The sequence below is a fragment of the Alosa sapidissima genome, chromosome 9 (assembly GCF_018492685.1).
Source record: "Alosa sapidissima isolate fAloSap1 chromosome 9, fAloSap1.pri, whole genome shotgun sequence".
Lineage (NCBI taxonomy): Eukaryota > Metazoa > Chordata > Actinopteri > Clupeiformes > Clupeidae > Alosa > Alosa sapidissima.
The window spans coordinates 29,080,654-29,102,748 of NC_055965.1; the positions used below are offsets into that span (position 1 = coordinate 29,080,654).

The 22,095-nt window shown below is 44.9% G+C and overlaps 4 protein-coding genes and 2 non-coding genes across 34 annotated transcripts in view; 3 read left to right on the plus strand and 3 right to left on the minus strand.

The window, feature by feature from the left end:
• The window catches only part of LOC121719407 (NACHT, LRR and PYD domains-containing protein 3-like), an 851,137-nt gene that overhangs the window by 308,221 nt on the left and 520,821 nt on the right, over nucleotides 1–22,095 (minus strand). The window lies entirely within an intron of this gene.
• Nucleotides 1–22,095, minus strand: part of LOC121719377 (NACHT, LRR and PYD domains-containing protein 12-like) — a 732,803-nt gene that overhangs the window by 181,028 nt on the left and 529,680 nt on the right. The window lies entirely within an intron of this gene.
• On the plus strand, nucleotides 1,984–16,806 carry dzank1 (double zinc ribbon and ankyrin repeat domains 1). 4 transcript variants are annotated; one of them, XR_006034264.1, is made up of 22 exons: nucleotides 1,984–2,060; nucleotides 2,331–2,500; nucleotides 2,989–3,145; nucleotides 3,343–3,497; nucleotides 4,148–4,275; nucleotides 4,428–4,510; nucleotides 4,886–5,003; nucleotides 5,228–5,341; nucleotides 5,853–5,945; nucleotides 6,203–6,325; nucleotides 8,905–9,057; nucleotides 9,934–10,186; nucleotides 10,596–10,699; nucleotides 10,984–11,067; nucleotides 12,626–12,719; nucleotides 12,873–12,949; nucleotides 13,950–14,033; nucleotides 14,140–14,267; nucleotides 14,614–14,688; nucleotides 15,187–15,399; nucleotides 16,345–16,353; nucleotides 16,423–16,806. XR_006034264.1 is itself a non-coding variant. In XM_042105044.1 (20 exons), the coding sequence occupies exons 2-20, from the start codon at nucleotides 2,392–2,394 to the stop codon at nucleotides 15,353–15,355; spliced, it is 2,301 nt and encodes a 766-aa protein (XP_041960978.1). In that variant the 5' UTR covers nucleotides 1,984–2,060; nucleotides 2,331–2,391; the 3' UTR covers nucleotides 15,356–16,112. The 4 variants fall into 4 exon arrangements, 3 of the variants coding, with proteins under 3 accessions (XP_041960978.1, XP_041960980.1, XP_041960979.1); XM_042105044.1 differs by lacking the exons at nucleotides 16,345–16,353; nucleotides 16,423–16,806 and having other exon boundaries at nucleotides 15,187–16,112; XM_042105046.1 differs by lacking the exons at nucleotides 16,345–16,353; nucleotides 16,423–16,806 and having other exon boundaries at nucleotides 12,876–12,949; nucleotides 15,187–16,112.
• On the plus strand, nucleotides 7,636–7,708 carry trnav-aac. The gene has a single exon. It is a non-coding gene; the product is annotated as a tRNA-Val (tRNA).
• On the plus strand, nucleotides 8,400–8,472 carry trnav-cac. Its single transcript has one exon. It is a non-coding gene; the product is annotated as a tRNA-Val (tRNA).
• kat14 (lysine acetyltransferase 14) overlaps nucleotides 17,133–22,095 on the minus strand; it is a 12,960-nt gene continuing 7,997 nt past the window's right edge. Inside the window, exons 8-12 of the mRNA XM_042105020.1 lie at nucleotides 21,188–22,032; nucleotides 20,449–20,585; nucleotides 19,899–20,074; nucleotides 18,694–18,884; nucleotides 17,133–18,343 (exon numbers count right to left, since the gene is read on the minus strand). Coding sequence (XP_041960954.1) covers nucleotides 18,170–18,343; nucleotides 18,694–18,884; nucleotides 19,899–20,074; nucleotides 20,449–20,585; nucleotides 21,188–22,032 — 1,523 coding nt within the window. The 3' untranslated portion in view covers nucleotides 17,133–18,169. The remainder of the gene's footprint in view (nucleotides 18,344–18,693; nucleotides 18,885–19,898; nucleotides 20,075–20,448; nucleotides 20,586–21,187; nucleotides 22,033–22,095) is intronic.

Sequence of the window (22,095 nt, forward strand, 5' to 3'; positions counted from 1 at the left end):
CTGTTTATGGCTCCAATGCTATAATCAAGTTACACCACAGTGGTGGGCCTGATCAGAGAAGAGGATGAAACAGCATAGAGATGATCGGTTCAGCACCTAGCTTTGTGGTGCAAAGACAATAACCTGGCACTCAATAACCAGAAGACCAAGGAGATCATTGGGGCACACATCCCTCTCCACATCAGCGGTGCTGAGGTGGAATGTCTGTCTAGCTTTAATTTCCATGGGGTCCACATCACTGAAAATCTTTCTGGGTCTCTCAACTCTTCCAGTCTGGTGAAGAAGGCACATCAGCGCCTTCACTTTTTACGAACCCTGAAGAAAGCACACTTAGGATCCTAACAGACTTCTACCGTTGTACCATTGAGAGCATACTCACTAACTGCATCTCTGTATGGTACGGCAACTGCAACACTGCTGATCACAAGGCAATACAAAGAGCAGTGGAATCTGCACAAAGGACTATTGGCTCTCAACTCCTCTCCATCCATGACACATATCATAAATGCTGTGCAAACAAAGCCAAATCCATTGTCAAGGATGCACCCACCCAAACCATGGTCTTTTCAGTCTACTCCCATCGAGCAGGCGATACAGGAGCCTGCGCTTCAAAACTATGTACAGGAGCCTGCGCTTCCGCACCAGAGGCTGTAGCAGTGCTGAACAAAACTACACCTCCTGCATAGTATTTGCACTTTAGCTGTTACTAGTTTACCTGTTTACTTTTTTACTACTGCACTGTTTACCTGTTTACATTGACTGCATTGCACTGCTTACCTGTTTACATTACTCCTACACTGTTTCACCTATGACTTTGCACTGCTAATACCCCATACTATACATTATATATATGAATTTCACATTTCAAATTTCACATTTCATCTTTTGGCATTTTTGGAAGCCCATAACGTCTGTTCTAATAGTGGTAGAAGGCTGGAAACTGGTGTGGTAGTTCATTGGAGCCTGTGTTACACAATTGGAGGCAGGAAATGGAGGCAGAATCAACATTCCTTACTGTTTGGGTGAGAGGTGGGTCTCCAAAGTCCTAAAAAATGTTGACGGCATGTGTGATTTTTCACTTTTTGGGTGGCCCTAGCACCACAATTAATGATCATATTCATTCTAAATAGGATTATTTGTTATATGTGGGAACCTTGCTCTTGCCAAAATTAATTTCAAGGGTGGTACCACTGGTGGGGGTTTTATTGGGGTCCAAAAACCCTCTCCGGCAGGGGTGACTCTTTTGGAACCCCATATTTGGACCCCAAAATTACCATACTTGATGATACTAATAGGATTTATACCAGATAAAGATACATATTTGTTCTTTCTTTTAATGAAATAAAACCTTTGACTATCAGATCAGGGAGAATTTAGTGATGATGAAGCATGAAATAGTGGAAATAACTTAGTATTATGTTCAGTGATGGCAAACAATTAAATGACCATAAGTGACAATGCACAAATTATCAAAACTTCATCAAGTTACTTAAAAATAAAAATAGCCTTTTTGTTTTACTTTAGTTGTTTATGTTACATGTGTGTTATAATTTACATATAAATGTAAGATTAATCACAATCATAAAACAATAACTAATGTATTTATTTATCTATGGGAGCCTACCCCCCCAGAAATTGGTTAGTTGCGGCCCTGATTGTTGGATATGAAAGTCCACAGAGAACAAATGAACAAAAATAGTAATGCTATGTAGGCTAAATTATATATCTTTAAGTTTAGTCTGATGCAAATTATGTCCAAAATGTTCAAAACGTTTCAATATTTTTAAATAAGGTTTAAAAATATATAGTTCCATAATAGAGGCGTCCGCTAAATTAAACATAGGCCTACATGTAAATTACGCTGACAACCCATGGCATCTCCAGAATTGTGGTCATTGGTTCAGGTTGTTGCTAGGGTGCCTACGAGTAGGCCTACGATCCACCAATGACATGCACGCATCTCTCTTTTTTTTTTTGAGTGCGTTGCTAAGAGAGACAGAAAACAGTAGACTTCACTGACGGGAAACAGTTGCATTGCAAGGCAATCTACGTGGCATCAGGTGATTGTTTTTCCCTTTTCAGTTACAAAGTTGCATGTGTCGGTATGTGGATATAGGCTACTATTTTGTTCTTGTGGTTTGTTGAGGCATTAACATAGCCTATTCGTAGTAGGCTACGATTTCTCCTCGAAATGAAATGCCTGTTGTTGAAAGATGTCACTAACTTAATTAGATGTAAGCTAGCCTAGCTTATCTATATGTGTTGCTGCGTGGACTAAGTTACTCGCCCAAGGTTTCTGTTGAATTCGTTTAATCTAAGCCTGCTTGCAGGCATATCCATGCGCTCTTTTTTCAGTTGTGTTAGTAAGTAAGGGGGTCTCCGTTGACAAACATGACCGCAGGCAGCATCACCGTGCCGCTCATCATTCCGATCCGGGTGCCGCCGCCGGGAAAAGCCAAACATGAGATAGACACTGCCACACCCGTCGAGATCAAATCAGGTAACTTGCATGCATCACGTTACTTCCCAACGCAATGGTTCAAGCTTAAAATTAATAGGTTACAACAGCACAAGTGTGTAACGAGAATGGAAATAATTTGCAGTGCAGGTCCTGTGTAGCTATTGCACCACTTGAGCATTACTGCACATGATACATCATACCTCATATCATGGAAATTGTGCATTTTATGATCAAAAACATCACCTTTCTGCCAGTGTTAGTATAGGCTACCCTAAAGGCTATACCAATAATATTTTTTAATACTCTCTCTCTCTCTATCCCCCCTTCTCTTGAAGACACCTGTGACATTAGTGTGTACATAATACATATCTAGAGTAGGTCTATATTTTTAATACTCTCTCTCTCTCTCTCTCTCCCCCCTTCTCTTGAAGACACCTGTGACGTTAGTGTGTACATAATACAAATCTAGAGTAGGTATATATTTTTTTAATATTATCTCTCTCTCTCTCTCCCCCCTTCTCTTGAAGACACCTGTGATGTAAGTGTGTACTTCACTCTGGACGGCACTAAACCGGACCTGAGCAGGAGGAGACCAGGGCTCGGGGAGGGCAGCACCCTCAGGTACACCTCACCTGTCTGCTTACCAGCAGGGAAGGTGACCGTAAAGGCCTTGGCCGTCAGAAGGTGAGAAGAACAGGGTCTGGGCTGTGGGAGGGTTGTTAGAGAGAGAGAGAGAGAGTAAACAAAACAATCTGTTAATGACTGAGGCCTTCAGCAACATGCAATTTAAAGCCCAACAACTGTCTAGAAATAAATGAAAGAACTATGGATGTATGTGTTTGACAGACTGTGTGATGAGTCATTGTTTATGTATCTCCTAGTGATGGCAGGGAGAGTGCTGTTGTCACCAAGGTCTTCCTGGTAGAACCCGCCATCCATGGAGAGAAGAAGGACGACACCGAGACCAAGCCGGGCGACGAACCGGACGCAACTCTCCTGGCCACCACTGTCGAGAACGGTTCTGGGGACGTTCCAAGTAGGCCCGACACCATGGGGTTTTGTTGCGTTCAGTTAGGGATTTTTCTGTTCTGTATTACACCACAAGGCGGCGCTGTGAGACAGAACATGACAGAGCCGTAGATAAATCTCTATCAAATTTCTGGTGCAGTACCTAATATGAGTACACAAGTGCATTACAGTGTCTTTTGGTTGGTATGCCATGATGTAGTCTGGGACTACATCTTATTTTTTTCACTAAAACTATAACCATATCTGTCAGCACAATCAGATTTGATTGAACTTAAAAAGGGAGATAAGTAGCTATGTGATGCAATCTAGGAAAACCCTTCACATCGTGCACTCAGAAATCCTTGATTTTTGCTCTGTTTCAACCTTCCCTGGTGAAATTTCTGAATATGATACTCCCAAAATCTTGAATGTTGCTAGGATGGTATCAGAATCATAAGTTGGTAAATTTGCACCATGTGAAGGGTTTTCCCAAATCGCATCACATACGATCAAATGAGCAGGTAAATATTTTGACGTTACAGAATTTATTTATGACTTATGCATGAATTTAATAATAAAACTTAAAATAAGCATTATCCATTTCAAAATATGACCAGGAAGTCACTCTGTGTCAGGTAGAGTTTTTATTTATGGCTTCATGATGTCTGTGTTCCTCAGCAGCCATGAGGGTATCCAGTGGTGGCATCTGCAGAACCCCCTCCGGCCCCTCAGGCCCCCGGTTCCTCAGCCAGCGCCTGGGGAACCCGACTCCAACAAGGGGCGTATCCGACCCTCAACACACAAAGGTACTGACATGCTCCAGCTACTGAATCCTGTAGGCCTACCTACAGTTACCTAGCAACTTGTGTTTGTGTGTGGTGTGTGTGTGTGTGTGTGTGTTATGGTCTGTGACAACATAAAAAATATAATCAGAGTTGGCTGTCTTCTGTGTGTGCAGATTGTCAACCCAGCAGAGAGTCCTCTCAGAAACCTGACCAACACACACATGTCTAGAATTCAACGAGAGACTGACTTTCTCAGGTATGACTGGCAGAAGGAAACATGCAGAAACACAGAACACAGTGTTTCCCACAGAATTAAATTCTATTTGTGGTGGTAGGTTTGCAGAATTAACTTGAATGCAACCGTTTTTAACAAATTAGCGCAGTGTGGTTATGATGCTAACCAGATTTAAGCACAATTTAGTACAACCTGGAAAATCATTGTGTGGTGGTCAATTGATATTGTGGTGGGCCCCCACAAATAAGTCAATGTATGGGAAACACTGGAACATATGTATTTGCATTTTATGGGTTAAACAGTTATTGCTTCATTCTTTGTTAATTAATCTTTCTCACCTTCCTTTCCTGCTCTCTGTCTCTCTCTCTCTCTCTCTCTCTCTCTCTCTTTCTGCAGGTGTTCTTCTTGTCTAAGCCATCGTCCGTCGGACCCATTTGCTCGGTTCTGTTTGAACTGTGGGGCCACCGTACCCCCGGTGCCAGGGCAGAGACTCCCACCAACCGAGGGAGGACAGGTACAGAACCGAACCGCAAACAAACCAAGATGACCATTGCAATAGACGTTTCCACACACACACACAAACAACCTTGCAGGTATTTGTGTTTCTGTGTTTGTGTGTCATGTCAAACACTATTGTGTATTTGTGTGTGTGTGTCTGTGTGTGTGTGTGTGTGTGTGTGCATGTTTGTGTGTGCGTGCGCGTGTGTGTGTGCACGCGTCTGTGTGCGTGTTTCTCAGATGGCCGTGTGTGTGTCCTGTAAAGCGCTGGTTCCGGTGAACACCTCGTCCTGTGTGGTGTGTGAGACCCCCATGGCCCCTCAGCTCCAGCCCCAGGCCAGCCTCACACTGCAGGTGAACACCCCAACACTCTAACGCCCCAACACTCTAACGCCCCAACACTCTAACACCCCAACACTCTAACACCCCAGGCCAGCCTCACACTGCAGGTGAACACCCCAACACTATAACACCCTCAGGTCGGCCTCACAGTACAGGTGAACACCCTGTACACAACCCCCCAAAACTTAACATCTAACACTATCCATCTACCTATCTACCTATCTATCTATCTATCTATCACAATACTGAGATAGGACTTCTTCTAAAATTTCCCTCGTGACGAATTAAGTATCTATCTATCTATCTAGCTATCTATCTGTCTGTCTGTCTGTCTGTCTATCTATCTACCTATCTATCTATCTATCTATCTATCTATCTATCTATCTATCTATCTATCATGACCTGACTTTAACTGCATTCCTAGAGGCACAGTATACAACCACATGCTAATAGAAACTGTATCCACATGTGCCAGACTGCCTATTTACTTTTATGTCATAACCTCTCTTACGCTCTCTGATAGGACAAAGTAATCTGTCAGTCATGTGGGACAGGAAACCCGTCACACATCAACTGCTGTGTCACATGTGAGGCCCGCCTACCACAACCTGCCACAGTAAGGACATTAATGAACTAACTAACATATCAGAACATATTGAGAGAATACAAATAAAGTGTGTGTGTGCGTGTGTGTGTCTGTGTGCGTGTGTGTGTCTGTGTGTGTGCGTGTGTGTGCGTGCGTGCGTGTGTGTGTGTGTGTGTGTGTGTGTGTGTGCGTGTGCGTGTGTGTGTATGTGTGTGTGTGTGTGTGTGTGCGTGCGTGTGTGTGTATTTATATATGTGTGTGTGCGTGTGCGTGTGTGTCCACTGCAGCCAGTGTTCAGTGGCCTTAGTGCTCCTCCGCTGCCCTGCTCTGAGGGTAAGATGATCTCCTGCTCCAAGTGCCGACGCCTCAACCACTCAGACGCCCGCTACTGTGACTGGTGCGGCGCCAAGGTGGGTGCCAGTCAAACCTGCTCTCCTAAATCACAACAACAACAACAACAACAACAACACTAATAATAATGCACCTTCATCATTCCATCCACCTATTACCCATCTAACACACACTCACAGTAAAGTGTTTGTTTGTTTGTTTAATTTAAGGCCATTTCAGCAACTAAGGCTATTTAATGGCCAGAGCATTGTGTGTTATAGAAGCTTAAATACATTTTTTAAAGTCTATGCTAGTAAGAAATTCTAAAACCTTCCACAGTAATGTGAACTGTGCCCAGTGTGAGTACGCCCTTAAAAGTAACATACGGCTTTAAGTTCTCAGGCAGTACGCTGGAATTCAGGCATGCAAAACTTGACAATATTCTTTCACACAAACATACAGGTATTTGCAGGCGTTTTTTGGAACGGTAACCAGGTACGCCATGCTGTTGGAGGTGCAAACAAACGCTGCATCGCCATTTAAATCACATAGTAATGAGCTGGCTTAAGGGTTGTAAAAGTATTTTGTCGTGTTTAGTTGTATAATTACAGCACAGCTTTTATAGCTATCCATGTGTGTTCACTTCTGGCTCCTTGGCTATCAATTTGGTGACTATAACAGACTTTTGATGTCTTTAGAACACTAAACATATCAAATGTTGGGTGTCAAATGTTGAGTTACTCCAGTCTAGATTTTTTGATGTTAATCACTCCAATGTGTTTCTATGGTTTATCCAAAGTAAAGTGCCTGTTTTCAAAGTCAAGCAAAAATTCGATAATGTTTGCACCTCAAGTGGTCTGTGACGTATGTTTGTGTGAAAGAATAATACATATATTTGGATTGTGGTTTCCAAAAAAAAAAAGAAAAAAAAAAAATCGCCCACAGGTATCACTATACGAAACAAAACCCCTTAATATCACCCCTTATACATGATTTACTTTTGACATTACAACCCTTCTATAATTAAGTTTTTTTTTTTTTTTTTTTAAGTAGAAATGTGCATAGATTAAGGCCGATTAAGGATAAAAGCCTACTGAATTTACCCCTTAGCCTACTTTTTCAATGTCCCCTTATTTTTCCCATTTAATTACGGTATCCCTGAATTAACACCTCAAAATAAAATTAAGATATACTTAAATACAATTAAGATGTACTTAAATTGTCCTTAATTACCCCCTTAGTCACGACAAATATAGGGAACTACTTGACACTTTAAATGTGATATGTCCTGAATATGTGACGAGTGACTTGAAGAGAAGGATTTATTCCTATAGGTGACTGAATACATTGCCTCACTGTGATTGGACGGATTTGTGACGTAATCAATCAGGTTTCCGTAGTGTAGTGGTTATCACGTTCGCCTAACACGCGAAAGGTCCCCGGTTCGAGACCGGGCGGAAACAGTTTTTATTCGTTTTACCGTTGAAAAGCACCAAAAATATTATTTGTTCATCGGCTCTGAGGTAACCTACACGGATTTGCACAGATTTAAAGCTATCACTTAAATTCCTGTGTTGTCCCTGACAATCCATGCCTCCTTTTTCAACACAGACTGACACACGCGACGAACGTTCGCATTTCTAGATCTCGTTTCTTTCTCCCTTCACTATCTTGATAACAAAACGCTAGGAGAGTTTCCATATGAAATGTAGACCTATACATTTATAAAATCTGTATATAGTCCCTCTCTATCTTCAAAAAACTCCTGAAGACCCAGGAGTCCCAGAAGCAACTTATTATCACCTGACTTGACTACACTTGACTGTATGGAAATGGGATTGCACTCACTGATGTATGCTACTAGCTTGTGAGTCGCTTTGGTTAAAAGGCGTCAGCCAAATGTAATGTAAAAATATCACGTGTGTAAGACTTACTAGGCTTTAAATCTTCAAGTAGGTATGTCGTTAACAGCTATTTCCACGAACTGAAATTCTAGTAGACCTAACAGTGTAGCCTAGCCTAGCCTAGAATGTTCTCTGTTTTGACCGGCCGACCGGCATGTGGTGTCTTTCCTGCATCCTCATTGGACAATTTCGATTAAGGGTCGATAATTCCAACGATTTGATTGGATGAATTTCCCACAGAGAAGAACAGGTTTCCGTAGTGTAGTGGTTATCACGTTCGCCTCACACGCGAAAGGTCCCCGGTTCGAAACCGGGCGGAAACAGATTTTACGCTTTTAATACAGTAGTCAACACTACACATCTGGTCAAAATGAAGTTTGACCAGATGTGTATGGTGTACCGAGCGCATAGGCTTCTGAGTCGTCAAATAGGCCTACTGGTGCTGCTAATTTATGATTAACAAGGCAGCGCGGAAGTTCAAATTGTCAACACTAATTTGCGAGTAGATGTTTCGGTTTGCTGGTTTAGCCTTGTGCACACAAACAGGCGACTGTACAACACTCTGTACCGAGAATGCAATGGCAAATTAGGCAGTAGGGCTATATACATGATGGACATACATACTAGCCTATCCTATTACGTCTGCCGTAAGACATGACGACACATAACACGAACAACGTGATGTTTGATCATATGTGTGGATTGTTTTTTTTTTGTTTTGTTTTGCTTTTTGTGTCCCCACTTTTCTGTCATAGCCAGGCCATGTGGCGCGGTACCTGACGTGTTCCCGTTGCGGGTCCAGCTCGCACCCCTATGCGAGCTTCTGCGGCCGCTGTGGCGTGTTCCTGGAGGGGCCTCACCGGGTGCAGTCCCGCTGCAGCTCAGCAGGGGGAGCCCCGCAACAAGAGGTTGGGGCATGTGTGACCGACCGTGCAGAAAAACAATGCAATGCAGAATGCTTAACCCTTAGGGGAAAATCGTATAGATCTATTGTAGATATGAAGATATATATGAAGAGTTTGGTTCCAAAACGCTATATCTCCATTTTTAAAAACATTAATACTTTTTGTTATTTAATTATGTATTGCAGGTAATGTCATAGCAACGGCAGTTTTGGTGTTTTGATTGAGTAAAGAACAGTAACTCAATTACAGTTGCAATGAAATTGGGCTACCTGGAAAAAAACGTGTAGAAAAATGATTTACGAAAATTAATTGAAATGGACATATAGCGTTTTGAAACCAAACTCTTCATAACGTATTGCTCTGTAATACCTCTGCAATGCTTCCCCTCTATAGTGTTCCTATATAGTCCTTATCTGTACTGTATAGTTGAAGTACTTACATAACATGTCCCAAAATACTACAGATTCCTATAATATGCTATTCCAATTATTATTATTTTTTGTTAATTATGTTTTGTCCGAAAATACTTTATAATTCACGTCACACTTCAGTACTCAAATTTGTCTCCCAGTGACCCATGACCCCTCCTGCTCTCCTCCGACCTCCTTTTCCATCTTCCAAAAACTCTTTCATTCAGTCACTACTCCACTGTCATGTTATAACCATCTCTCTATCTCTGACATGATTGACCTCGATTCTGATTGGCCTAATTCTGATTGGCCTGATTCTGATTGACCTTGATTCTGATTGGCGTGATTCTGATTGGCCTGATTCTGATTGACCTCAGTTCTGATTGGCCTGATTCAGTCTCCTGACCTACCCCTGACCTTTGATCCCTTCTCCTCCCCGTGTTTTCCATCTTCCAAAAACTCTCCCAAGATGGCTGCCGGGGACGGTCACGGTGTCGTCTGGCAGGTGCCCTCCACCAGTGGCCCGTCCTTCCCACAGACGCATGTGCTGGCGTCGGCTGCGGCGGCGGACTGCGTGGACGCAGAGACGCAGACGGCGGGACTGTTCTATCCGTCGGCCACGCAGCTGCATCAGAGAGGCCAGCAGGAGGCGCTGCAGCAGCTCCGACAGGAAATGATGCGGGACAGGAGGCCTCCACTCACCACCATCAGTCCAGGAAGAGGTGAGGGAATTATCATAGATATTAGAAAGCTAGATACCACATTGGGTTCCAGAACGTACGTAAATAGCGCCGCCATATTGGTGGGGGCAACAAACACTGGAGGCCAATGGAGAAACAGGTGTCTCTGATTGCCGGCAAGTAACTGTTGTCCATAGACAGTAAAGGTGTTGCCCCCAGCAATATGACGGCCGTGTTTACGTATGCCACTTAACACCCAATAGAACTTGACGGACAATGACAATGCAAAACTTTCAGTGTTGGTTATTTCATCATCTAATATCTAGCAGTCATCCTAACTAACTAGCTCAGGCTTTTCTGCATGTTTCTGAAAGCATGTATGAGTATAGTATGTTATTGTAATTCTGTGTGTGTGTGTGTGTGTGTGTGTGTGTGTGCATGTGCGCTACAGGATACTGGCGAAAGCAGCTGGATCATATCAGCTCTCACTTCCGCAGCTACACACAGAACAATCTAGAGTTCCGCAGTCTGATAGGAGAGCCTCGCATGGGCCGGGTAAGCAAACAAACAAACAAACAACATCAAGAATAGCAACAACAATCCAAGTAAAAAATACCACCAGCAAAACATTAAGAAGGCCTCATATAACCAAGACCAGAGGGCATATCAAACAAACACAATCAATCATTTATCAATCAATCAATCAATCTGACATATCAAACATATGCATTTCCTGAATTGCTGTGAGGCAACAAAAAGGCTTTGCTGTTCGTTCTCCTCTATGTAAATTTGTCTCAGATGATAAGTGTCGTTTTCTTTTTCTCTCAACGTTTCTGCAGATGGTCTCTGCAACAATCGAGCAGGACAACTTTGAGGTCAGCCTCAGAGTCACCTTTGTTGCGGCCACGCCGGACAAACCAAAGGTATGTAAGCAATAATGTGTTGGGCATGTGATGTCTGTTGCATGTACAACGTGTTGCATGCTCTGTTATATAATGCACAGAGTGAAGCTTTAAAACGAGGCTGGTTGATATTATTATGACCGCCGCGCAGCGAAGCGCATATCCAAATTTGCATGTCCAAATTTCTGTCAAAGATTCCCGGGACACTGAAAGACCGGGGTACACGAAACTTAGTGGGCATGTAACCCCACATGGATAGCATGGAACCATCGTTTTTCGTTTTGATCTGTAGCCCCCCCGCTGGACTGGACCCTCGAAAGAAGGGTAGGGCAGACACAGTTTTCTGGGAATATCTCGAGAACCGTAGGGTTTAGGAGGACCTTTTTTTTTTGTATGTTGAACTCAAGTGGCTATGTCAACCCATTCCATAACCACTCATTTCATGTATAGCGCCACCTAGTTAAAAAAGTAAGTGTTTTCATCACAATATCTCTGGCTGACATGATCAAAACTGCACGAAATTGAAAGTGTAGGATCATTATGACGCCCTCCGAATGCATGCCAAGTTTCGTGAACTTTCGTTCATGGGGGGCCATACAATAAAATAATTTATGTGTACATTTAGTGACCGTACACCAACAGAGTTTTCTGTGAATATCTTGGGTCTAGGGCCTAGGATGACCAATTTTTTCCAATTTATGTTTGCCTCCAGGGGTCATGTTAACCCATTTCATATGCACACATGTGCATAAAGAGATACACACGCACACACATACATTCACAGTAATCATACGTATGACACATACTCACACAGTAGACATATGTACGCATGCATGCACATGCACAAACACAGGCACATACGCAGGCACACACACACAAGCACGCATGCACACACACACACATCCACACACATAAACATAAACATGTACACGCACACATGCACACAATTCAAGAATTTCTCAGAATGATGAACAGGCAAGATGGGGGTGGCGTTGTATAAAATGAATTTTACATGTGAAATCTATGAACTAATCATGTTTTGGTACTTGTTGTCTAGCAGATACCAGTGAGAATTGAGTATGGATAATGCAATTTAGTGAGACAGTTAGAATCATATATGCCTTTCAGCGTGATTTATTTTTGTGGAAAAAATATGCTGGACTGGGCGGCGGTCATATTTTGTACCGCTCTAGTTTATTTATTTTTGTTTGCAGTGTTTACCAAATACAGATATCAGCTTAATTAGAGGCAGTTTACAGCTTGATATCTAGTATCTTAATTAGAGGCAGTTTACAGTGTGATATGTAGTTTTGGAGATCATATTTTTTTTTTAAAACCCATAGATTTAATGTTGTTTCCATGTGCTGCAGTCGGGTAAAAAAAGGCCCTAAAATATGTTTTTTTTTTTTTGTGTGTGTCCTGGCATCCATATTAACCATCTAGCGTGCAGTAGTAGCCACACAAGCTGTCCTGGGTGCCACCGCCCTGCCCTTGAGCAAGGCACGTAGCCCTGAGTTACTCTGGGGAGAGTGGGGATTTGAAGTGGCTTGTTGGTGGTGATTGGTGTTGATGTTTTCAGACCCCAGAGGAGGTGGAGCTGAAGAGGCCCATGGCTCTGAGTGAGATTGTTAATCTGAGCAGCGTCACGGAGGGGGCACGAGACAACGGACATGGTGAGGAGGACACACACACACACACACACACACACACACACACACACATCTTGCTTGGCCCATGTATGAATTTTCATCATCATCCATCCCTCTCTCTCTCTCTCTCTCTCTCTCTCTCTCTCTCTCTCTCTCTCTCTCTCTCTCTCTCTCCAGTAGTGGAGAACGGTTCCACTCCTGCTGGTCAGAGGAAAGGCCCGAGGACCCAGAAGAGGGTTGTGGAGAAACAGCCGGTGAGACACACACACACACACTCCTGATTGTAGTGATTTTGATGATGATGGTGGTGGTGGTGATGATGATGATAATAATTATAGTGATGATGATAATTATAGTGGTAGTGATTATGATGATGGTGATGATGAAGATGATGATGATGATGATGGTGATGTGTAATCATGTTGCCCCGTTCAGAGAATACTTGCTATGTGTGAGACTGTACTGTGATGATGATGATGGTGATGTGTAATCATGTGAATACTTGCTATGTGTGAGACTGTACTGTGATGATGATGATGATGATGGTGATGTGTAATCATGTGAATACTTGCTATGTGTGAGACTGTACTGTGATGGTGATGTGTAATCATGTGAATACTTGCTATGTGTGAGACTGTACTGTGATGATGATGATGATGATGGTGATGTGTAATCATGTTGCCCCGTTGCTAGGTGTGAGTCTGTACTGTGATGATGATGATGATGATGATGATGATGGTGATGGTGATGTGTAATCATGTTGCCCCGTTGCTATGTGTGAGTCTGTACTGTGATGATGATGATGGTGGTGGTGGTGATGATGATGATGGTGATGTGTAATCATGTTGCCCCGTTGCTATGTGTGAGACTGTACTGTGATGATGATGATGATGATGATGATGGTGATGATGATGATGGTGATGTGTAATCATGTTGCCCCGTTGCTATGTGTGAGTCTGTACTGTGATGATGATGATGATGATGATGATGATGATGATGTGTAATCATGTTGCCCCGTTGCTAGGTGTGAGTCTGTACTGTGATGATGATGATGATGATGATGATGTGTAATCATGTTGCCCCGTTGCTATGTGTGAGACTGTACTGTGATGATGATGATGATGATGATGTGTAATCATGTTGCCCCGTTGCTAGGTGTGAGTCTGTACTGTGCCTGTAATAGAACCTTTGCATCTGTTTATTCAGATTATTGATCAGATCATTTGACCCTATTATGCTGCTGTTCACTTCCAGCCAATCAAAGACAGTCTGTTGCTGAAGGAGGCGGGGCCTGAAGGTAGGGGGCGTGTCGAGGAGGTGCAGCAGCTACTGGAGGAGGTAGAGAGTGTGTTTATCTCTTTGTTTATTTGTCTGTATGTTTGTTTATTTGTTTGTTTGTCCGGTGTTTGTTTGTTTAACCATCACACAATAATGTTTGCTTCAGGGAGCCGACCCGTCGTGCCAAGACAGTAATGGTAATCCAGCCCTGGTTGTCGCGGTAACAAACAGTCACCATGAGATCATTCCTGTGCTGGTGCAACGAGGAGCCGACATTAACCGCCAATCAGGACCGTGAGTACTACCCATACCTACACACATGTGCCAATCAGGACTTCTGTTCCTCCTACTCCTACACACATCAACCAATCAGCACGTGTATATCGGCAGTGATCTTATTGAGATGGCTTAGTTCTTTTCCAGTAGTCACCACCTCACAGCCTTAAAGAGGCTCAGCGTCCATGTGTGTGTTAGTTCAAATGTGCGTGTGTGTGTTAGTGCAAATGTTTGTGTGTGTGTGTTAGTGCAAATGTTTTGTGTGTGTGTGCGTGTGTGCGTGTGTGCGCGCGTGCGTGCGTGTGTGTGTGTGTGTGTGTGTGAGCAAGCGAGCACCTTCTTCATTCTCCCGTCTCTCCCTCAGACTCAACAACACGGCCCTGCATGTGGCTGCTGCCATGGGCAACCGCGGCCTGAAGAGCGCCGAGACTCTGCTGGGGTGAGAACACACACACACACACACACACACACACACACACCATGTACACACACACACCATGTACACACACACCATGCACACACACACACACCATGTACACACACACACCATGTGCACACACACACACACCATGTACACACACACCATGTACACACACACACACACACCATGTACACACACACACACACACACCATGTACACACACACCATGTACACACACACACACACACACACACACCATGTACACACACACACACCATGTACACACACACACACCATGTACACACACACACACACCATGTACACACACACACACCATGTACACACACACACACACACCATGTACACACACACCATGACTAAAACTGTCTCTCTCTCTCTCTCTCTCTCACTCACTCACCTTCTATATATATATATATATATATATATATATATATATCTCTATCTCACTCACTCACTCACACTCTCTCTTTCTCTCTCTCTCCCTCTCTCTCTCAGGTGTAACGCCAGCCTGAAGAAGAAGAACAGTCGAGGTCAGACGGCGTACGAAGTGGCGGTCAGCTCCGACTGCCGGGAGCTGGTCTCCCTCATTGCCGCGCGCACCGGTCAGGGTCTGCTGGACCGCCTCGCAAAACCCAGAGCCCAGTCCGGGCTGGACGTATTCTGAGAAAAGCGAACTTTGACCTCTGGCCTTGGGAGTCCCCAGTACAGGCCAGTATTTGTGACTATTCGCCTTATTCACCCGGCGGCCAGAACGAGGCTAAAGGGTACACTTGCCATTACACCTCAGTCCAGCAGATGGTGGTGGTAATGCACTCCGTTTGCGAAAAAAAACTCACTGAAGAAGAACAGGCCAGTGAACATAGATATTAGAAAGCTAGATGCCGCTTTGGGCTCCCGAAGGTACGTAAATAGCACCGCCAGAAACACGTGACTGACTGGAAATTGCTGCAAGCTGTCACTCCCCCATAGACAGTAAAGGTGCTGCCTCCAGCAATATGGCGGACACATTTACGTATGCCACCTAATAGAACTCAGTGCCCAATGCGGTATCTAGCTTTCTAATATCTATGACGGTGAACCCTTCTTCTTTTTTGGTGAGCTTTTTTTTGGCAGTTTGCAAACAGAGTGCCTTACCACCACCATCTGCTGGACTGAGGTGTAATGCAAGTGTACCCCTTAGCCTTGTTTTGGTTGCCGGGTGAATAGGGCGAACAGTCAGCAGGACATTGGATCGTGTGATGGACACACATGTCCTTTTCAAAGAACAAGATTATGATGGACACCCATGTCCTTTTCAAAGAACAAGATTATGATGTGTGCACTCAGAACTACCCGTGCCTTAATCTGGGTACAGAAGTTCGGAGGCTGTAAGCCTGAGGGGTGTGCTTTTTATTAAATGTGTTTTTAAGAAATCAATAAAAAAAGTCCTTATCCGATTTGATCACAAATGGACAGCCTAGACACAACAACGTCTCAATTGCTGTGTAAATTCTCAGTAAATTTGTTCCGGTCAAGGGCAGAGTCCTCAATAGTGTGTTTGTATGTCTGAGTTCAGTCCTCAACAGTCGATTTGAAGGGGTTGCTCGAAATGGAAAGCACTGAATGTTATCCTTTGTGTGTGTTTTTGATTTCCAAATGATGACTGCTCTACAGATGGATGTTATCTTTAAAGGTCCATTCAATTTAACATGTGTTAATCAGGTTTATTAATACCAACACATTATGAACCCCAGGTGGATGACACATCCTGAGGTGTTAGGAGCTGATACATCTCTGGTTAATCAGGGCTCTGTTAGCCCGGCTGCAAATCAACTGCATCAGAAAGAGAAAATCATGAGAATTGATTAATTACTACACTATTGCACATAACTGTATTACTATCCAGTCATCATGGAGGCTTTGGTGCAATCATTCTATTTTGGAAAACTCACTTCAATATGTTTTCTTACACAAGGCACACTTAAAATATGCATTTTCTTTGCAACAATTCTGATTGCTGTCGTCAAAACAAATGCAACCTATTAAGGCTAGCTTAATTGATGTTTGCCATCAAGCTAGTATATTGTGGAATTGAATTATTCAATGTTCAATAAAGTAACATGATACCTCACACAATACCGCTCTCTCCTGTGTTCTTGTCCGTGTATGGTGTCGTTCATCAGGCTTGTGCGACATTCCGAATTTTAGAATTGGCCTCCATTCAATTCATGAACTGGAATTTGAATTGAATTGGCTGTGCCCCACAGGAAGCTGAATTTGAATTGGAATGACAGGAAGTGGAATTAAATTGTAATTGAATTGTAATTCTACATCCTGTTTTGGCGCTCAATTCAAATTCAAGAATTTAATTGGAATTTAGGAGTCATTCTCAATTCAATTCTGAATTTTGCACAAACCTGTCGTTCATGGGGCAGATAACGAATGACACTGAAGTCGTTAGGTGGTGCGAGTTGACTTGGGGTGTTTTAATACAGAAACTGAAGTGTTGGATCATTTATAAAAAGGGCAAAAACAAGCATAACAAAAATACTTTGTAGGTTTTCTTCAAAACTGAAACGCCAGCCTTTTTTTTTTTTTTTTAAATACAAAATCCAAGACATTTCTACACATCAACATTCATACACACACACAAACCCCCCAAGTAAGTCACTCATTCTAATTACTCTCGAAACTACTCTTCTGTTTTCACAAACAGAAACATTACGCTTTCCCTTAGACACTGCTGCTGTTCATCCTTCCTGGGCCAAGACACGGTGAGAACCAACGACTTCATGGTGAAACAGCTACCAAACACACACATGCACACGCACACACGCACACACAGTACAACCACGGGCAAACATAGATAAATGGCCAGTCAAGAATCCATACATATCGGTTCTACACGGTTCACAGAGTTTCCACTATGTCACGTTCAGCCTCCTGCGCGTGTTCAGGGATGGAACACATTTTATCATCGAATAAAATAAACATAGCTGGAGCAAGCGGACCACGCTCTCTTTTGATCCTTCATCTTACGGCAAGTATCTCGTCAGGCGGCCGTCACTGGTTGTGACTGATGGGAGTGAGCACCAATCAGACTGGAGCAGCCTGACAGGACCGTCTTCACCGCTACGAACGGCTGGTGCCACTCCACTAAGGCAAGCACCCGCCCACCGACTGACAGGACCGCAAAACAGCCGCAAAGACAAGCGGAAAGTGTGTTTGTGTGTCTCAGTGTCTATGATGTTGTGTGTGTGTGTGTGTGTGTGTGTGTGTGTGTGTGTTTACACGTTCACACAGAGTCTGAGGGCTGTAGTTGGTGTTGCTTGAGGTCAGTTGGTCTGTGATGTCCCTGCATCCCTCTATCCTCTGCCTGTGTGTGTGTGTGTGTGTGTGTGTCTGGTATGTGTGTGTGTCTGGTATATGTGTGTGTGTGTGTCTCTGGTATGTGTGTGTGTGCACGTCTCCGATATATATGTGTGTGTGTGTGTGTGTCTCAGCGTCGCAGTCGGAGGAAGAAGGCGTGCCGGCACTCCTTGCTGTCCACAGGGTAGTACTTGTCGTAGAAGTCCAGGATGTACTCCTCCGTCTTAAAGCCCAACTTCTGGTACAGCAGCATGGCCGGGTTACTGGCCGACACATGCAGCGTCACGTCCTTACCCATGCACGTCTGACCGAGAGAGGGGGGAGAGAGAGATGGAGAGAAGAGAGAGGGGAAAGAGGGAGAGAAAGATGAAGAGAGAAGAGAGGGGGGAGAGAGATGGAGAGAAGAGAGGGAGAGAGAGAGAGAAAGAGAGATTAATTATGGTTAGTAGTCTTCTTACATGATGATCTGGAAAGTCAGAATGTATGTGTATAAGGTGATGGATCACAAACGGGCAATGCCTGTGTGTAGTGTGTGTGTGTGTACTTGTGTGATGTAATAGATTATGAATGTGCCGATGTCTGAAGTGTGTGTGTGTACCTGTATGAGGTGATAGATCATGAATGTGGCAATGTCCGAAGTGTGTGTGTGTGCACCTGTATAAGGTGATAGATCATGAAGGTAGCGATGCCAGCACGTCTCCACTCAGGGTGCACAAGCAGGAAGGAGATGTACGCCTCGTTGTACTTGACGTCCGGCACCATGAAGCCGAACCCGATCACCACTTTCTTATAGAGCACCACCACACTGAAGTCAGGGTACTGCAGGCACTCAGACAGGTCCACTCCTGCACAGGGGTCAAAGGTCGAGGGTCAGACTCGCGTCACGCGTGTCCGAGGTCACAGCAGAGTCTTTGGTACAGCTGGTCCTATGACCTTTGTCTCAGCGTGTGCCCTTAGTCTACAGAATTAATTAATAATCTACAGAATTAATTCATATTAATTAATAATCTACAGAACGAATGAATAATGTCTGCCTAATTCTGCGACGTTAAAAGGCCTCCACACATAGGCACTGACATGATGCATTCACTTCCATACCGTTAGATTCCATGGTTTCCAATACAACACCACACACCTTTCACCGTCGCCTTGTAGATTATGATTCGGTTCTTTTGCTGCCGAAGTGGCTCAATAAAACCCATTCTTTATTGAACGCTGGTCAGTTCACATTTCTGCACCAGTGTGTGTGTGTGTGTGTGTGTGGGCAAGATAGCCAGCTTGGTTCAAACTAAATCTTTCCCGGCCAAGCTGAGCATGCGGTGATAAATTCTAGCAGGGCTGTTTGCTGGCTGCCGGTTATCAGGTCCACTCAGGTCTCGTTTGTAATTGTATTACAGGGCACTAATACCTGGACCTATAAGAAAGAACTAAACACAAACTCAACATATTTCTCAAAAAATAAGGAAAATGCTATATCTGGATGTATTTAATAATTGTTAAGGCTTAACATTTATATAATTAAGACTTTTTTCAGCACTGTGGAAAACCTGACACAACACGTTAAAGGCAACTGTGCTGACCTGGCCACAACATGTCCACTGTGATGATTTGTTAAAGGCAAACTATACTGACCTGGCCACCACTGTGATGGTTTGTTAAAGGCAACTATACTAACCTGGCCACCACTGTGATGGTTTGTTAAAGGCAAACTATACTGACATGACCATTACTGTGACGGTTTGTTAAAGGCAAACTATACTGACCCGACCACAACATGTCCACTCTGATCTGTTAAAGGCAAACTGCCTTTTTAGCGTCAGCGTAATGGTAAACTGGTGTGTACAGGTGGACGTGCTGACCTGGCCAGAACATGTCGTGGCACATGGCGTTGACGGAGGGGATGTGGTTGGGCCGCACGTAGCAGTAGTCGATCGGGGCGTCCGGGCCGGGGTTCCAGCCGTCGTCGTGGCGATGGCCGCGTGCCCTAATCTCGGCCAGCAGACGCATCTTCAGCGGACGAGTCTCATAGTCCCGCCTAGAGCAGAGGGGAACAGTGTGAGTGAGTGAGAGTGAGTGTGAGAGTGTGAGAGAGAGAGAGAGAGAGAGAGAGAGTGTGAGAGAGAGAGAGAGAGAGAGAGAGAGAGAGAGAGAGAGAGTGTGAGAGAGTGAGAGAGAGTGAGAGTGTGAGAGAGAGAGAGAGTGTGAGAGAGAGAGAGTGTGAGAGAGAGAGAGAGAGAGAGAGTGAGTGTCTGTGTGTGTGTGTGTGTGTGAGTGAGAGTGTGTCTGTGCACCAGAAAGCTGGAGGTGTACCGACTCTTGGTGTGTGTGTGTGTGTGTGTGTGTATGGATCCATGCTTACGTGCGTGTATACATGTGCGTGCTTGTGTGTGTGCATGCCTGCGTGTGTACCTGATGAACGGTTTGAGCACGCGGGACGTGTAGGGGCTCTTGATGCCCTGTTCGAGGGCGCTGATGTCAGAGCCCATGAGTCTGTGCCAAAAAGAGACCGAGTGCTGCTGGAACCCCTTCCTGCCTGACGCCGCCGTCTGGTGCGTACACAAACAAACAAACAAACAAACAAACAAACAAATAAACACTCACTCAGGTAGGTGTAAATCAACTACTTCCTGAGAACAGAAGACTTGAGAAGACTTTTGAAGCTCTGATCTGTTATATTAACCAACTAACCAATATATCAACACAAGGAAGATACACATTGTAATACAAAGGTGTCTATCATCACTCATGATGATATGTTTTTTATATTATTATTCCTCTATCTTGACGTTCCCAATACTTAAAGGAGAATTCTGGCGATTTTCACATAGATCTGTTTCTCAAGGTCACCAAGTACTGATGGTACAAACAAAAACTCAGAGTTCTCCCTAGCTGGGGGCTCATGAACATGCCCCCAGAGTGTAGCACTGTAGTTGCGTGGGAGCTCTAGCTGTTGGCTGGTAGAACCGGTTGTTTTCAGGGTTTTTTTTTTTATACTGACAGCACTCAGTGACCTTAAGAAACAGAGATGTATGTGAATAGTCAGAATTCTCCGTATGTATGTGAATAGTCAGAATTTCTCAGAATTAACAATACAAACATGCAAAAAATACATTTATTTGCAAAAAAACTAAGCAGCGGAGTGTCCGACCTGGAATCGGTCGAGGATGCGTGTGTCCTGGCTGTTGGTCCGGTACTTCGTCATCGTCATCGCTCCTGCCCGCTCCGGCCCTCCTACTCCGCCTCCCCCTCCGCTGGTGGCCACGCCCCCGTAGACGCCTCCCACGAGGCTGAGCGCGGCGCTGACCGCCTGGTCTAAGTCCAGCAGGGGGCGCCCTCTCTCGCGCTGCGCCTGCCGGACGAGGAGCTTCCTCCGCAGCCGTCGTGCCTCCGCGGTCACCGCCAGCGCCTGCGGACACGCCTCCAGTCGCCGTAGCAACGCGCGCTCCTCGTACAGGCCCAGGAAGGCAAGCCGAGGCGCGGCAGCTCGGGACGCCGAGGACGACGACGTGTCGCCACCGCCACCTCCACCGTCGCCGCGGGCAACGGGCAACAGGCCGGACGAGGAGGAGGACGACAGCGGCGTTCCGGCGACGTCGGGACCGGTCATGCCGCCTGCACCGCTGCCGTCCGGGTCGCCTTTGGTCATCGCGCCGAGGCCTTTCTTCCTGTCGGCCCTGCTAGGGTGGTCGTCGTGGAGATGGTGCTGGTGGTGGTCCATGCCGCCGCGATGGTGGTAGTTACCGCGGAGACGTGCGCGATGCTGCTGCTGCTGAAGGAGGTGATGGTGATGGTGATGATGATGATGATGAAGGTGGTGATGGTGACCGTCTTCGTCGTCGTCCTCCTCATCGCTCTCGGCCTCCTGCTTGATGAGCTCCGCCGGGCGCAGCTTCTTGCGCACCACCAGGGCGGCGCCAGAGGACGAGGCGGAGGGAGGCGGGATGGACTCCATGCCTGGGTCAATCATGCCCTCGCCGTCCAGCTCCTCGTCATCTATGGGCACAGACCACACAACCCCGTCGCCACGGTTACACAACACACACACAACACCGTCGC

Bases quoted from the DNA above. Each gene is read 5' to 3' on its own strand.
- dzank1 (XM_042105044.1), top strand. From the start codon at position 2,392: ATGACCGCAGGCAGCATCACCGTGCCGCTCATCATTCCGATCCGGGTG. The intron at 5,342-5,852 runs GTGAACACCCCA...GCTCTCTGATAG, and splicing joins AGGCCAGCCTCACACTGCAG to GACAAAGTAATCTGTCAGTC. The intron at 11,068-12,625 runs GTATGTAAGCAA...TGATGTTTTCAG, and splicing joins CCACGCCGGACAAACCAAAG to ACCCCAGAGGAGGTGGAGCT.